Source organism: Jaculus jaculus, chromosome 5 (genome assembly GCF_020740685.1).
Source record: "Jaculus jaculus isolate mJacJac1 chromosome 5, mJacJac1.mat.Y.cur, whole genome shotgun sequence".
NCBI classification, from domain to species: Eukaryota; Metazoa; Chordata; class Mammalia; order Rodentia; family Dipodidae; genus Jaculus; species Jaculus jaculus.
This window is the reverse complement of record NC_059106.1, coordinates 65,315,641-65,333,251: the sequence shown is the minus strand read 5'-3', so window position 1 is coordinate 65,333,251 and position 17,611 is coordinate 65,315,641. Positions and strand designations below refer to the sequence as shown.

General features: G+C 43.9%; 1 protein-coding gene across 1 annotated transcript in view; it reads right to left on the bottom strand.

Annotated features, from left to right (window-relative positions):
* Rhbdl2 (rhomboid like 2) overlaps window positions 1–16,453 on the bottom strand; it is a 29,010-nt gene extending 12,557 nt beyond the window's left edge. The window contains exons 1-4 of the mRNA XM_045150431.1: window positions 16,205–16,453; window positions 13,085–13,233; window positions 6,378–6,490; window positions 205–305 (exon numbers count right to left, since the gene is read on the bottom strand). Of these exons, the coding sequence (XP_045006366.1) occupies window positions 205–305; window positions 6,378–6,490; window positions 13,085–13,233; window positions 16,205–16,444 (603 nt within the window). The 5' untranslated portion in view covers window positions 16,445–16,453. The remainder of the gene's footprint in view (window positions 1–204; window positions 306–6,377; window positions 6,491–13,084; window positions 13,234–16,204) is intronic.
* Window positions 16,454–17,611: the final 1,158 nt, after the last annotated feature.

Below are 17,611 nucleotides of genomic sequence, written 5' to 3'. Positions count from 1 at the left end.
AGCTGGGAGAACACCAAACACAAGTGAGTCTGACTTTCCTTTGCAATCTGCAGCCTGTAGCAGCGAGACCCCAAAGTTGTCCTCTGACCTCCTCATACACACCATGACACATGTACTTCCTGCCCAGCAACAGAAATAACTGTCAAACCTCCCAAATTAAATAATCCTTAACAAGTCTATAGACTCCATTCCCAAAATTCTTACCACTAGAACATTCATAAAATAGCCTCCCATCAGAGCGTAGACTCCTCCTGAAGCACCCACAAGAGACTTGAGGGGGTCGAAAATGGAGCTGGCAAGGGAACCTAAAAAAAGAAAATTTTAAAAGTCACATAGACCTACAAATTATGATAGAGTTGGACATGGTGGTGCACACCTTTAATCCGGCACTCAGGAGGTAAGATGATTGCTATCAGTTCAAGGCCACCCTGAGAGTACATAGTGATTTTCAGGTCAGCTGGGGATAGAGAAAGACCCTACCTTGAAAATCAAAAACAAAACAAAAAAAGCTACAGAGATAGCTTAGTGGTTAAGGTGCTTGCCTGCAGAGTCTAAGGACTTATGTTCTATCTCTCTCCAGATCTGACATAAGCCAGACACAGAAAGGTGAGGTAAGTGCAAGACTGCGCATGCCCACTAGGTAACGCAAGCATCTGGAGTTCACTTGCAGTGGCTGGAGGCTCTGGCACACCAATTCTTTCTTTTTAAAATAAAATTTAAAAAAAATTTAGATGGGCTGGATAGATGGATTAGCAGTTATGGCACTTGTGTGCAAAGCCTAAGGTCCAAAATTCAACTCTACAGGTCCCAGGTAAGCCAGACCCACAGGGTATTGCAAGCACATAAGGATGCACATGCACACAAGGTGGCACATGCATCTAGAGTTCAATTGCAGTGGCTGGAGGCCCTGATATGCTAATTCTTGCTTTCTCTCTCACTCACTTTCTCTTTTTCATTTTAAAAAGAAAGCTGAGCATTAGCTGGGCATGATGGCACGCGCCTTTAATCCCATCACTCAGGAGGCAGAGGTAGGAGGATTGCTGGGAATTCGAGGCCACCCTGAGACTCCATAGTGAATTCCAGGTCAGCCTGGGCTGGAGTAAAACCCTACCTCGAAAAACAAAACAAAATAAATAAATAAATAAATAGAAATTTAAAAATACACTTGGGAGGCAGAAGTAGGAGGATCACCATGAGTTTGAGGTCACCCTAAGACTACATAGTGAATTCTAGGTCAGTCTGGGCTACAGTGAGACCCTACCTCAAAAAACAAAAAAATTAAATTTTAATTTTAAAATTAGGTGGAGAGCCAAGCATGGTGGCACACTTTAATCCCAGCACTTGGAAGGCAGAGGTAGGAGGATTGCCATGAGTTCGAGGCCACCCTGAGACTACATAGTAAATTCCAGGTCAGGCTGAGCTAGAATGAATCCCTACCTCAAAAAAAAAAAAAAAAAGCTGGGTGTGGCAGCACACACCTTTAATCCCAGCACTTGGAAGGCAGAGGTAAGAATTCAAGGCCACTCTGAGACAACACAGTAAATTCCAGGTCAGCCTGGGCCACAGACCCTACCTCAAAAAAAAAAAAAAAAAGAAAAAGTGGCAAAACAGAGATAAGAGCATAGGCTCTGGAGCCAGGATTACCAATTGTGTGACTTGAACAGCCTCTCTGGGCCTCAATTTGCCCATCTATAGCATGGGAGATATTAATAAGCCTTAATGGGTTGTGAGGGGATACATGTATCATACCAAAACATGATATGCTTTTTTTTTTTGCATGTGGGTGTGATGTTTATCATGTGCAGACAGCATGTGGGATGCTCAGGCATGGGGAAGCCAGAGGAGGATGTTGGGTTTTCTCTTATCATTCATCCTCATATTTCATTCCTTGAGACAGGGTCTCTCCCTCAGCCTGGAGCTGCATTCTCTCAGAGAACACTAGTGAGTGATTTTCTGGCCTCCACCTACCTGGAGTTACAGAAATGTGTAGGCATGGCTGGTTTTTCTTTTTTATTTGCAAACAGAGAGAGAGGGAGAGAATGGGCACATCAGGGCCTTTAGCCGCTGATAATGAACTCCAGATGAACTCCCTGCATCTGGCTGTATTGGGTACTGGGGAATTGAACCAGGGTCATTAGGTTTTGCAGACAAGCATCTTAATCGCTGAACCATCTCTCCAGCCCCATTCCCTGATTTTTCCATGGGTTCCAGGGTTGATCTTGAAGGTTTCCAGTAGCCGAAGGGGTCCTCGTGCAAGTGCTCTTAATTGCTGAGCCCTCTCCTCAGCCCTGCATGGTGTGGGCTATGGACTTGCTAGCTGCTATTTCAAGATACCCTACACGTTTAGTCAGAATTCACAAAATGCCCAGATGTTTCGGCATTCTCCTATCTAATGGATGTCTTTCTTATGAAGTCCAAAGTTGGCCTCAGGATCTTCAACATATCAGTCCTCAAACAAAATGAAACTCATTTCCTAAGCCCAATCAGATTTCCTGGATGAAAACAAGGCCTTATTACTTTAAGGTATTTTCAGGGCCAGGCGTGGTGGCACACGCCTTTAATCCTAGCACTTGAGGGGCAGAGGTAGGAGGATCACATGAATTTGAGGCCACCCTGAAACTATATAGTGAATCCCAAGCAAGACACTATCTTGAAAACTAAAAAAAAAATAATTTTTATGTATTACCTAGTTTTTACTATTTGATTTCTTTTTTCCAAGGCCTTCCTTAAATCCTTAGGATACAATATAACATCTGCTTTGTACAAAAAAAGACATTGACCTAGAAATCTTACAAATAGATGAGTAAACACATGCGATAAAATGTGGATTGTAATTACTATTAGGATAAAATTTAACAAACTTGCTGTGGAGTACTCAGGGCAGAATCACATGCTCAGCAGGAGGAGGCCCTTGAACTCTGAAGAGGAGGAGGCAGTATTTGGATTTGATAAGGGAGACAAAGGAGAAGTGGGTATTCAGGCCTTAGAAAACTAGAAAGGAGCCGGGCGTGGTGGCACACACCTTTAATCCCAGCACTGGGGAGGCAGAGGTTGGAGGATTGCCTTGATTTCAAGGTCACCCTGAGACTACATAGTGAATTCCAGGTCTGCCTGGGCTATCGCAAGACCCTACCTTGAAAAAACAAAACAACAAAACAAAACAAAAAAGAAGCCGGGCGTGGTGGCGCACGCCTTTAATCCCAGCACTCGGGAGGCAGAGGTAGGAGGATCGCCATGAGTTCGAGGCCACCCTGAGACTACAGAGTTAATTCCAGGTCAGCCTGGACCAGAGTGAGACCCTACCTCAAAAAACCAAAAAAAAAAAAAAAAAAACTGGAAAAACAAAGACAGAAATGAAAGATCAGTTAAAGTCAGTGACAAGAGCTGGGAATATGGGTTGGTGGTAGAATGTTTTCCCATACAGGAAGCCCTGGGTTTAAACCCCAGCACTAAAAAAAAACAAAAACAAAAATTTTAAAGGGTGGGGGGACTGGAGAGATGGCTTAGCGGTTAAGGCACTTGTCTATGAAGCCTAAGGACCCAGGTTCGAGTCCCTAGTATCCGTGTAAGCCAGATTCACAAGGTGACGCATGCATCTGGAGTTTGTTTGCAATGGCTGGAGGCCCTAGTGTGCCCATTCTCACTGTCTGTCTGCCTCTCTCTGATAAATAAAGAAAATATTTGGGGAAAAAAGGGTGGGGAAGGAAATAGGGAAGGGGAAGAGGAGGGAAAAGAAATCAGTGAGAAGTACCCAAGGCAGTCCAATAATAGAGTTAGAGCAATGTTGGGCTGGGGATATTAAAGGTTAAAGGTGATTGCTTGGAACTCCTACCAACCCAGGTTCGATTCCCCAATACCTATGTAAGGCCAGATGCACAAAGTGGCACATGTGTCTGGAGTTCATTTGCAGTGGCAGGAGGCCCTGTGTGCCTATTCTTTCTCTCACTTTCTCTCTATTCCTTCTTTTTCAAGTTAATAAATTTTTTTATTTATTGTATATATATATATTTTTTTTTATTTTTTTTATTTTTGGTTTTTCAAGGTAGGGTTTCACTCTAGCCTAGGCTGACCTGGGCTTTACTATGTGGCTTCGAACTCATGGCGATCCTCCTACCTCTGCCTCCCAAGTGCATAATCCTGGATGTAAAAGCCTAAGATTATTAAACTTCCAGAAGAAAGCACAGGTGGGGAAGCGGGGGAGTCGCCTCGGTGGTTGAAGGAGCTTGATTACAAAGCTTGCTGGCCCAGCTTCAGCCTGCCAAGCTACCCACGTAAAGCCAGAAAGGCTAGGCAGTTGTTCACAGCAGCAAGAGGCTCTCACACGTGCACGTGCACACACAAAACACAAACAAATAAATATTTTATTTTATTTTATTTATTTTGGTTTTTGGAGGTAGGGTCTCACTCTAGACCTGAAATTCACTATGTTATCTCAGTGTGGCCTTGAACTCACAGTAATCCTCCCACCTTTGTCTCCCAAGTGCTGGGAGTAAAGGTATGTGCCACCGCCTGGCTTTCTATTGTTTTAATAAATTTAAAATCAAAGAAAACACAGGTGAAATCTTACTAAACTTGTGTTAAGCAAATTTACTTGATATGACATTAAAAGCATGATTTATTTATTTATTTACTTATTAACTTAAACCTGGGAGGCGGAGGTAGCATGCCAGGGTCTCTTGTCACTGAAAATAAACATCACACTCTTGTACCATGTTTTGTCTGGCATATATGGGTGGCTTGGGAATTGAACCCCAGGCCATCAGGTTTTGCAACCAAGCTCCTTTAGCCATTGAGCCATCTCTCCAGCCCTTAAAATATGTTTTTGCTAATTTTTTAATTATTTTTGTATTGCTTTTTCAAGGTAAGATCTCACTCTAGCCCAGGCTGACCTGGCATTTGCAGGGTGGCCTCAAACTCGTAGAGATCCTCCTACCTCTGCTTCCCCAGTGCTGGAATGAAAGGCATTCACCACCAGGCCTGGGAGGGGGAGAGAGAGAATGGGCATACCAGGGCCTCTAGCTGCTGCAAACAAACTCCAGATGCAAACACTTTATGCATCTGGCATTTAGGTGGGTACTGGGGAATTGAACTGAGGTCGTTCAGCTCTATAAGCCTTAACTACTGAGCCATCTCTCCAGCCCCTCAAATGTCTCTTTTTTTCTTTTTTATTTGAATTTTTTATATTTAATTTATTTATGAGAGAGAGAGAGGCAGATATATATAGAGAGAATGGTATACCAGGACCTCTAGCCACTGCAAACTAATTCCAGAGGCATGTGCCGCCTTGTGCATCTGGCTTACCTGAGTCATGAGTACTGGAGAGTTGAACCTGGGTTCTTAGGCTTCACAGGTAAGCACCTTAACCACTAAGCCATTTCTCCAGCCTCCTCCCCCCACTTTTAAATGATTTATTTATTTATTTGCAAGGAGAAAGAGTGAATGAATGGGTGCGCCACGGCCTCCTGTCATTGCAGATTAACTCCAGATACATGCACCACTTTACGCATCTGGCTTTATGTGGGTACTGAGGAATTGAAACTAGGTCAACAAGCTTTACAGGCAAGTGCATTTAATGTCTGAGCCATCTCCCCAGCCCTCAAATGTCTTCAATGCAAAAGTGATCTTTTTACTTCTCCTGGTCATTATAGTCTAACTGTAGTGGAAAAGAAGCAGGAAGGTGGACTGACGCACAAAGTCACTGTACGAGTTAACTGCTGAGGAGCTGAACTGATCTCTGTCAGCAGCTGAAGGAATCCCAAAGAGAGAACTGTCTGGGGGGACCCAAAGAGATGGTAAGAGGGGAAAAAAAAAAACCAGTTTAGACTAAAATAGAGTAAAACAGAGATCATAGTGACCCAACTACAAGATCCACACGCATGTTGATTCATAGGTATATTTTGAAAAATTGTTTTGAATCCTACGGACTGCACAAGCCAGCTGTCACATCCTGCTTCTGTAAACCAGCTGCCGGCTTGCTCATTCACCCCGCCCTCGACTGGGAGCACTATAAAATGAGACTAAAACCCCAACTTCAGTCCCCGGGAAATAAACTCCTCTGCCTTCACTCATGTGGCAGTGGAGTGATCTTTGCAGAAAAGTTCCGCAACATAACATCAGGAGCTTCGTGACCTACCCACCCAACTGCTTGCAGCTCCCAGCTGTAAGTTCTGTGGGGATGTGAGGCGCCAGGGGATCAGCAGCAGGATACCTTGTATCGGCTCTAGTTCAATTACCTCTAACACTTACTGCGCTCCTCACATATGTCATGGGTGCGGTAACTCAACTTCAGTAAATGCCTACTATGAACACGTGTACCCTCTGCTTACCATCCCAGGAGCCCAGAGGCGCGGACTGTACATGGCCCTCAGATCACTGACCTGCAAGCACTCCTGCCAGGTACACAAGCCCCACGCGGAGGCCCTTGTGGACCATTTCCAAGGGAATACCCAAGACAAGCTGCATGAGAAGGTTCCCCACGATGTGTTGAACTCTGCAGAGGGAAACACAGTCCAGGGTCAGTGTTCAGCCAGTTGTTTCCTTGGAGGATGGTCATGCTCTGTTCTCATTAAGAGCTTACTAAAATTCCATTTCCTAATCGTTTATCTATTTGTTTTTCTTTTGTCTTTTTATTTTTTTTATTTTTATTTTTTTGGTTTTTCCAAGGTAGGGTATCACTCTAGCGCAGGCTGACCTGGAATTCACCATGTAGTCTCAGCGTGGCCTTGACCTCATGGTGATCCTCCTATCGCTGCCTCCCGAGTGCTGGGATTAAAAGCCAATGCCACCACATCCAGCTACTCTCTTTCTTTTTTCGTTTTTTAAACTATTTATTTGAGAGAGAGAGAGAGGCAGAGAGAGAGAAAGGGAATGGGCATGTTAGGGCCTCAGCCGCTGCAAATGAACTTCAGATGCATGCACCACCTTGTGCCTCTGGCTTACGTGTGTCCTGGGTAATCAAACCTGGGTCCTTTGGCTTTGCAGGCAAACATCTTAACCACAAAGCCATGTCTCCAGCTCTTATGTATTTTTCAAGGTAGGGTTTCACTCTAGTCCCAGCTGACCTGGAATTCACTACATATTCTCAGAGCGACCTTGAACTCAAAGACGATCCTCCAGCCTCTGGCTCCCAAATGCTGTGATTAAAGGTGTGCACTACCACACCCATTTATTTATTGTTTTGTTTGAGGTTGGGTCTTGCTCTAGTCCAGCCTGACCTGGAATTCATATGTAGTCCCAGACTGGCCTTGAACTTACAGTTGTCCTCCTTCCTCCACACTCTGGAGTGCTGGGATTAAAGGTGTGCACCACCAAGCCCAGCCTCATTTTTTTAAATTAATTCATTTATTTGTAAGCAGAGACAGAGAGATGAGAGATAGAGAGAAAATGGGCACTTTGGAGCTTCCAGCCACTGCAAACAAATTTCAGATGCATGTGCCACTTTTCATATCTGTATTTGGGTACTGGAGAATCAAACCTCAGTCACTAGGCTTTGCAGGCAAGCACCTTAATCAATGAGCCATCTCTCCAGCACTCTACTTGTTTTTTTTTGTTGTTGTTGTTTGTTTGTTTGTTTGTTTGTTTAGTTTTTTGAGGTATAGGGTCTCTCTTTAGCTCAGGTTGACCTGGAATTCACTATGTCATCTCAGGATGGCCTCAAACTCATGGCAATCCTCTTACCTCTGCCTCCCAAGTGCTGGGACTAAAGTCATGTGCCACCACACCTGGCTCCTCTAATTGTTTTTAACGAGCAACTCTTCTCTTTTTAAATAAAATCTTACATGAAACTTCAATATGTAGGGCGAATAAAAGGGCATTTTGAAGCATAAATATACTCTGTAAATTGCATACCAATGACTATAAAATAAAACAGACCAATGAGGCTTGCTTAAAGATATAAACTTGCAGGCTGGAGAGAGATGGCTTAGCAGTTAAGGTACTTGCCTGCGAAGCCTAAGAACCCGTATTTGACTTTCCAGATCCCACATAAACCAGATGCACAAGGTGACACATGCACAAAGTTGCACATGCCCACAAGGTAGTACACATATCTGGAGTTTGATTACAGTGAAAGGAAGCCCTAGAACTCCAATTCTCTAAAAAAGAGAGAGAGAGAGAACTGGATGTGGTGACACACGCCTTTAATCCCAGCATGCAGTGGCAGAGGTAGGAGGATCACTGTGAGTTCAAGGCCACCCTGAGACTACATAGTGAACTCCAGGTCAGCCTGAGCTAGAGTGAGACCCTACCTCAAAAAAAAAGAAGAAGAAGAAAGAAAAAGGAAAAAAGAACCTATTAACTTGGGGCTGGAGAGAGGGCTTAGCTGTTAAGGCACTTGCCTGTGAAGCGTAAGTACTCAGGTTCAATTCCCCAGCACTTACTTACACAAGATGCACAAAGTGGTGCATGTATCTGGAATTTGTTTGCAGTGGCTGAAGGCCCTGGCAAACCCATTCTCTATCTATCTACCTCTCTCTCAGATAAATAAATAAAGATATAAACTTGGGCCAGGCGCAGTGGCATAAGCATATGCCTTTAATCCCAGCACTCGGGAGGCAGAGGTAGGAGGATCACGGTGAGTTCGAGGCCACCCTGAGGCTACACAGTGAATTCCAGGTCCCTACCTCAAAAAAAAAAAAAAAAGATATAAACCTGGACCCATGTAAGTCTAGCCCTTGGAAGGTGGAAGTAGGAGAATGAGAAGTAAAAGGTCTTCCTTGGCTTCTTGGAGAGCTTAAGGCTAGCTTGGGATAGATACATGAGATACTATTCCTCCTGCAAAAAACCAAAACAAAACAAAACAACAGAGACTATAAAAATTTGAAGCTGGGTGTGGTGGTGGTACATGCCTTTAATCCCAGCACTCGGGAGGCAGAGGTAGGAGGATCGCCACGAGTTAGTTAGAGGCCACCTGAGACTCCATAGTGAATCCCAGTCAGCCTGGGCAAGAGTGATACCCTACCTCAAAAAAACAAAAACAAAAAAAAATTGAAATTAGGGGTGTTGAGTAACAAATACAATCATGTCTGTTTCAATATCTAATTTTGATTCTGTTCCATCATTTTGTGAATTTTTTTTTTTTTTTTTTTTTTTTTGCTTTCCAAGATAGGGTCTTCACTAGCTCAGGCTGACCTGGAATTCACCATGTAGTCTCAGGCTGGCCTCGAGTGCTGGCATTAAAGGCAGGTGTCACCATGCCCAGCTCATTTTGTGAAATTCTTAATTCACTCAAAGTGAATTTAAGTTTTGATCCATCTTTTAAATTTATTTTTTTTATTTGCAAGCAGAGAGAGATAAAAGAGAAAGACAGAAGGAGGGAGAGAGAATAGGCATGCCAGGGTGTCCAGCTGCTACAAACGAACTCCAGATACATATGCCACCTTGTACATCAGGCTTTATGTGGGTACTGGGGAATCAAGCCCTGGTCATTAGGCTTTGAAGGCAAGTGCCTTAACTGTTGAGCCATCTCTCCAGCCCTAAGGTTTTGGGTGGTTTTGTTTGTTTGTTTGTTTTGCTTGAAGTAGGGCCTCACTCTAGCCCAGAATGACCTTGAGCTCTCTCTGTAGCTCAGGCTAGTTTCAAATTCATGGCAAGCCACTAACCTCAGCCTCCCAAGTGCTGAGATTAAAAGCATGAGCCACCATACCAGGTTCAATAGATTTTTGTTGTTGTCGTTGTTTCCTTTTTCTTTTCTTTTTTTTTTTTTTTTTGTTTTGTTTTTCGAGGCAGGGTCTCACTCTGGCTCAGGCTGACCTGGAATTCACTATGTAGTCTCAGGGTGGCCTAGAACTCACGGCGATCCTCCTACCTCTGCCTCCCGAGTGCTGGGATTAAAGGCGTGCGCCACCACACCCGGCTTCGTTGTTTCCTTTTTCAAAGTAGGGTCTCACTCTAGGCCAAGCTGACCTGGAATTCACTATGTAGTCTCAGGATGGCTTCCAACTCACAGTGATCCCCCTACCTCTTCCTCCCAAGTGCTGGGATTAAAGGCATGCGCCACTATACCCAGCTCAATAGATTTTTAAATTTGCAACCCCAGGATCTTTGTAATAGAGAGATAGCAAGAGAAATATCTTCCCTTGTACTACATTAAAAAGCCACCTTTAGGGCTGGAGAGATGGCTTAGCAGTTAAGGCGCTTGTCTGCAAAGCCTAAGTAAGGACCCATGTTTGACTCTCCAGATCCCATGTAAGGAAGAAGCAAAAGGTGGCAAAAGTGTGCAATGTTGCATATGTGCACAAGAGGACACATGCATCTGGTGTTTGATTGCAGTGGTTGGAGGACCTGGCACACCAATTTTTTCTTTCACATAATTTTTTTAAAGCTACCTTTAGGGCTGGCTAAGCAGTTAAGGCACTTGCCTACAAAAATCTAAGGACCCAGGTTTAGTACCCCAGTACCCACATAATGCCAAGTGCACAAAGTGGTACATACACCTGGAGTTTGTAGTGACTAGAGGCCCTGGCGTACTCATTCTCTCTCTCTCTCTCTTTCTCTGCTTGCAAATAATTTTTTTTAAGTTACTTTAGTTGGACCTGGTGGTGTATGCCTTTAATCCCAGCTCTAGTAAGGCCAAGGTAGGAGGATTACTGTGAGTTTGAAATCAGTCTGAGACTACATAGTGAATTCCAAGTGGACTAGAGTGAGACCCTACCTCAAAAAAAAAAAAAAAAAAAGGTTACCTTTAAAGCCAGGTGTGGTACTTATGCCTGTTTTCCCAAGCATTCTTGTGGCTGAGGCAGGAGGATTGCAATGAGTTTGAAGTCAAGCTGATATGTTACAGGCTGGCCTGGACTACAGAGTAAAATCTTGCCTCAAAAGAACAACAAAAAACGTTACCTTTAGTACTAGCTGAAGGTTCCAGGTGTGGTGGCACAGCACTGAGCAGGCTAAGTAGGGAGGATGGTGAGGTCAAGGCCAGTGTGGGTGCATATGGGGATCATGCCTCAAAAAATACTAATTAGTGATTGCTCTAGTAAGTATAGTAATTAGTAATAAATACTATTATTACAATCATATAATAAAATTATACCTAAAATTGGTACTGCTTGTGCAATACTATAATTGGGTATGCTATGTATTTGAATATTTATTATAATTTGAATTTTATTATAATTGTTAATAGAGTGTGTATATTGCTATTATTATTATTATTATTATTATTATTGCCATCCAGAGGCTCAAACTCAGAGCATTGCACATGCTAGGCCAGCTCTCTACCATTGACCTGCAGGCCCAAACTCAGAAAATAAGTTGTTCTTTTTTTTTTTTTTTTTTTAAATCAAAGTAGGTTCCCACTAGCCCAGGCTGACCTGGAACTCACTCTATACCTCCAGGCTGGCCTTGAACTCACAGCATTATTCCTACCTCTGCCTTCCAAGTGCTCAGACTAAAGGTATGAGCCAGCATGCTTGGCTTAGAAAAAACATATTTTTAATGAACTTTTTATTACCTTGCTTATCAAACCCCACAAGCACCTCCAGAGCCCTGGATCATCAATGAACAAATGAGCGAGCTTGGGACTCTGTGGAAAACATGGCAGGGAAGGTTTCCTTCAACCTCCCTTAGTTAGATTTGTTTTTATTGTTGTTATTTGTATTCAAAAACATTTCTACCTTATATAACTTCCAGCTCAGCCACAGGGGCAGGACAAGGCCTTGCACTAAATCTGGAGTTCAATGATTTGATTAGTCTGGGTAGCCAGCAAGCCCCAGGGATCCTTCTATCTCCACCTCTGACATGTGCTACCACGCGTGGCATTTACGTGGGTGCTAGGGACCAGAACTCAGGTTGTCATGCCTGCATGCCAAGCACTACCCACTAAGCAACTTCCCCCAGTCCTGAATGAATATTTTTTAATATTTTTTGTTCATTTTTTATTTATTTATTTGAGAGTGACAGACAGAAAGAAAGACAGATAGAGGGAGAGAGAGAGAATGGGCGCGCCAGGGCTTCCAGCCTCTGCAAACGAACTCCAGACGCGTGCACCCCCTTGTGCATGTGGCTAACGTGGGACCTGGAGAATCGAGCCTCGAACCGGGGTCCTTAGGCTTCACAGGTAAGCGCTTAACCGCTAAGCCATCTCTCCAGCCCTATTTTTTAATTTTTAAAGCTTTTTTTTGTTTGTTTGTTTGTTTGTTTTTCGAGGTAAGGTTTCACTCTGGCCCAGGCTGACCTGGAATTCACTATAGAGTCTCAGGGTGGCCTCGAACTCACGGCGATCCTCCTACCTCTGCCTCCCAAGTGCTGGGATTAAAGGCATGCACCACCACGCCTGGCTAATTTTTAAAGCTTTTTAAAAAATTATTTATTTATTTGACAGAGAGAAAGGACGAGAGAGAGAGAGAGAGAGAATGGGTGTGCCAGGGCCTCTAGCCACTGCAAACGAACTCCAGACACATGCGCCACCTTGTGCATCTGACTAACATAGGTTCTGGGAAATTGAACCTGGGTCCTTTGACTTTGCAGGCAAATGCCTTAATGGCTAAGCCATCCCTCCAGCCTCTGAATGAATCTTTTTTAAAGTGTGCATTTGAGGGAAGCAGACCACTTCCTCACCTAAAGGGAACACCTGACAACATCCAACAAGAGGGACCTGTTTTTGGTTTGATAGTAATTTGGTCTCTACTCATGAATATTCCTCTGTCAGTACCAGTGTCAGGCAGTTATGACATGGACAGGGCATGGCCCTACGAACGAAAATGAGTGGTTTGAGTCTTCCTTTCACACCTCAGCTGTGGGGTCTGGAACAAATGATTTACATCCTCAGGTATGAAACCGTGGGAGAAATGTCTGCCTTCTAAGTTGTTGTGAGGATCAAACAAAGTAATGGATATGAAAATGCCATCAAGGACAAGGCTCTGAACAAGTGAGAGGTGACAATGTTGTTTGTGTTTTGTTTTTTGAGTCTGACTCTGTAGTCCTGGCTACCCTGGAATTCCTTATGTAGACCAGGCTAGCCTCAAACTTGTCATAACCCCTCCTGCCTTTGCTTCCCAAGTGCTGGGATGACAGGCACGATCCACCTCTCCCGTCTCACAGCTACCAAATCTGCTCTGCGACCAGAGACTGCAGCATCGCTCCTTACCCAGCATGGACGAGCATGTAGGAGATAAACCTCCAGGCTTCCTCCCTCTTTTCGGGACGATAGGTAAAGGGGCTTTCCAAGATCCCTGTGTCCAAGGTGATCCACTGTTTCTGAGGCTTCCACACAGCATAGTAAATAAACACAGCCAGCTGTTAGCAAGGATCAAACAGAAATGCTTTTGTTTTATTTTGTATTTTTTGGTTTCTCAAGGTAGGGTCTTACTGTAGCCCAAGCTGATCTGGATTCACTATGTAGTCTCAGTGTGGCCTCAAACTCACGGTAATCCTTCTACCTCTGTCTCCCAAGTGCTGGGATGAAAGGTGTGTGCCACCACACCTGGCTGTTATTTAAAATATTTTTATATAATTGCAAGCAGAGAGAGATAGAAGAGAGACATATAGAGAGAATGGGTGCACCAGGGCCTCCAGCCACTGCAAATGAACTCCAGATGCATGTGCCACTTTGTGCATCTGGCTTTATGTGGGTACTGTGGAATCAAACTCAGTTTGTTAGGCTTTGCGGGCAAGCAACTTAACTGCTGAGCCACCTCTCCGGCCCTATTTTTTAATTTTTTAATTTATTTTTGTTGTTGTTTTATGAAGTAGGGTCTCGATCTAGTTCAAGCTGGCCTGGAATTCACTCTGTAGTCTCAGGCTCCTCCTACCTCTGCCTCTCAAGTGCTGGCATTAAAGGTATGCACCAGCATACCTGGGCTAAAATAAACATCTTGACCAGTAGACTTTTCTCTCCATCATGTGGGAAGGTCTCACCATCAGATGAAATAGTAGGAAAGGGCTGCCTTCCATTTAGGAAGAAAGAACCCATCCACAGATGGCCTCCAATTCAGTCTGCAGCCCTGCTACACTGATCTCTAGCCTGCCAGTTTTCCCTGAAGATTTTGGTTTTTTTTATTTATTTATTTATTTATTTATTTGTTTGTTTGTTTGTTTGAGAGCAACAGAGAAACAGGCAGAGAGAGAGAGAGAGAGAATTCCCTGAAGATTTTGGGGTTGTCAAACCTCCACATGGGTTTAGCCCACTGCTTTACACCTTATTGATTTGTTTTGATCATTCATACATCCCTGATAAGAAAGCTGACCACCAGAGAGATGGCTTAGTGGTTAAGGAACTTGCCTGCAAAGCTTAAGGACTATAAATAAAGCAAATAAAGCCAAATGCACAAGGTGGCACATGCATCTGGAGTTCATGTGTAGTGGCTGGAGGCCCTGGAGTGCCCATCCTCTCTGTCCGTCTCTTCTCTCTGCTTGCAAATACATATATGGTGCTGGGATTAAAGACGTGTCTCATCATACCAGGTTAATTTTTTTTTTTTTTTAAGAAAGCTGACATACCAGCACTTGGGAAGCAGAGATAGGTAGATCGCCTTGAGTTCATGGCCACTCTGGGACTACATAGTGAATTCCAGGTCAGTCTGAGCTAGAATGAGACCCTATCTCCACAAACAACAGCAAAAGAGGATTATGTTAGGAACATCCTAATGCCCTTGAAGTCATACTGCATAGGCAACCATGCCTAGCAATTATTTTATGACACCCCAGTGTAGGAGAAAAAGCTTGGTGTTACAAGGCTCAGGAGAAGCCTAGCCCGGGCCCAGTCACTGAGGCACACCTTTGGGTGAGTCATCCTGCTTTACACTTTACAGCCCTCTGAGCTTTACACTCTTTTGGAACTCAAGAGAGCTGATCAGGTCATAGTCTAAAAATGCTGCCCAAAGCAGACATCCTTAGAGGATCCCACTTTTCCCTCTGACATTCCAGGAAGCCCATGGCTCTTCTATGTTTTTTTTTTTTTTTCAGTTTTTCGAGGTAGAGTCTCACTTTAGCTCAGGCTGACCTGGAATCCACTATGTAGTCTCAGGGTATCCTCAAACTCATGGTCATCCACCTATGTCTGCCTCCCTAGTACTGAGATTAAAGGTGTGCGCCACCACGCCCAGTTCCGTTGCTCTTCTATCTAAGTGGATTCAAGAGAGAAAGCCAATTTACAAAGCCAAGTGAGGTGGCTTCCAACTGTAATCAGGAGACTTACACAAAAGGATTGCAGTCAATTTTAGAGTCAACCTGGGCCACAGAACCAGATCCTATCTCAAAAACAAAAACAAACACACCCAAAATCTAGATAACATAAAAATTCAATTTAGGGCTGGAGAGATGGCTTAGCAGTTAAGGTGTTTGCCTGCAAAGCCAAAGGACCCAAGTTCCATTCCCCAGTTCCCATGTAAAATAGATGCACATGGTGGTACATGTGTCTGGAGTTCATTTGCAACAACTGAAGGTCCTGATGTGCCCATTCTCTCTCTCTCTCTCTTTCTCTTTCTCTCCTGCCTCTTTCTCTCTCTCGACTAAATAAAATAAATGAAAAGTCAATTTATAAGGGCTGGAGAGATGGCTTAGCAGTTAAGTGCTTGCCTTTGAAGCCTAAGGATCTTAGTTCGAGGCTCTATTCCCCAGTACCCCCATAAGCCAGATGCACAAAGTGGCGCATACATCTGGAGTTTGTTTGCAGTGGTTGGAAGCCCTGATGCACCCATTACTCTCTCTCTCTCTCTCCCTCTTTCCTTCTTTCTCTGTCTGTCACTCTTATATAAATAAATAAAATGCTTTAAAGTCAGTTTACAGCCCCCATAGGTCTTCAGTTGTTGGGTTTTTTTTTGTTTTGTTTTTTGTTTTTGGTTTTGGTTTTGGTTTTGGTTTTGGTTTTCTTGGTTTTTGTGGTTTTTCAAGGTAGGGTCTCACTCTAGCCCAGGCTGACCTGGAATTCACTCTGTAGTCCCAGGGTGGCCTCGAACTCAAGGCGATCCTCCCTAGTGCTGGGACTAAAGGTGTGCACCACCATGATCAGCTGCTTCCTTGGTCTCTAAAGACCCCACGAGCTAAAACGAAATGAAGTGGCCAGAATGGCAGTCACTGCTGAGTAGAATTGTCTGAGGAATGAAACTGAGTAAGGTTGGCACGGCAGCTTTAGGCGTGGGTGGAGGAGGTTTGGTGTGTGCTGTCCTTGTCCTTACTAAGGTCTCTTCTCTAGATGTAGATCTCACTCCCACTTTGCAACTTCTGGTTGCAGCAGACCCCAGCACCGGTCAGCGCCTGTGGAGCTTACCTCGGCCAGGCTGATAGAGATGATGAACAGGGGCGGCGGGAGACAGTTGGCTCTCTCCAGGTATGTTCTCCGAGCTGGTTCAGGAAGCATCCACTTTGAGACAATTCTGTGGACCTTTCTGCTCTTGGGGGGATCTTTACATTCCTCATCCTCTCTCATTTTCTCTTCTAGCTCTTCTTTCCCCTCTCTCTCCATATTCAGATTCACGTTCTCCATCTCCACATCATGAGCGACAGCCATTGTCCTGGGTCCCCCCCTCCACCTACGGCATGAACGGCAAAAGAAAACGTGACCCTTTGCTGTCCTAGTGCCCCTGGCAAAGCTACTGCTTTTCCGGGTATTGTCTGTGTGTGTGCATAGAAAGGAGTTAAAGATACCCAAAATGGTCCAAATGCTCGAATGGCCCCAAATAAAGTTTTCACCGTGTTGTTTTGTAATTGTTTTTAAAAAGCATGAAGGGGCTGGAGAGATGGCTTACCAGTTAAGATGCTGGCCAGCTGGGCGTGGTGGCGCATGCCTTTATTCCCAGCACTTGGGAGACAGAGATAGGAGTTCAAGGTCACCCTGAGAATACAGCGTGAATTCCAGGGTCCAGGTCAGCCTGGGCTAGAATGAGACCCTACCTCAAAAAAACAAAACTGAAAAAAAAAAGGGGGGATGTTTGCTGGCAAAGCCAAAAGACCCCAAGTTCGCTTCCCCAGTATCCATGTAAAACTGGATGCACAGGGTGGTGCATGCGTCTAGAGTTCCTTTGCAGTGCCTAGAGGCCCTGGTATGCCCATTCTCTCTCTAAAAAATAAATAAGGGCTGGAGAAATGGCTTAGTGGTTAAGCGCTTGCCTATGAAGCCTAAGGACCCCAGTTCAAGGCTTGATTCCCCAGGACCCATGTAAGCCAGATGTACAAGGGAGTGCATGCGTCTGGAGTTCATTTGCAGTGGCTGGAGGCCCTGGCATGTCCATTCTCTCTCTGTCTGTCATTCTCAAATAAATAAAATTAAACAAAAAAATTAATTAAAAAATAAAAATAAATAAATAATTTTAAAACACAAAGGAAAAAATAAATAAAACATTTAACAAAAATAAAGTGTACAATCCAGTATCTGGAAGATATATACAAGGTTCTGCAAACATCACCACAACCTAATTCCAAACCTTTTTCATTACCCACAACCCCCTCCCCATGCCTATTAAGTAGCCACTCCCTGATAAGTCCCTACCCTACCCCCTGGCAACCACTGAACTGCTTCTATGTATTTACCTAGTTTGCATATTTCATATAAATGAATAAGACAATGTGTATTTTCTTTAGTCTGCTTTCTTTCATTTAGCATGTTTTCAAGACTCACTTATATTCCAGCATGAAGTATAATTTTCTTCCTGCAATTTTATTCCAGGAAGAATAATAT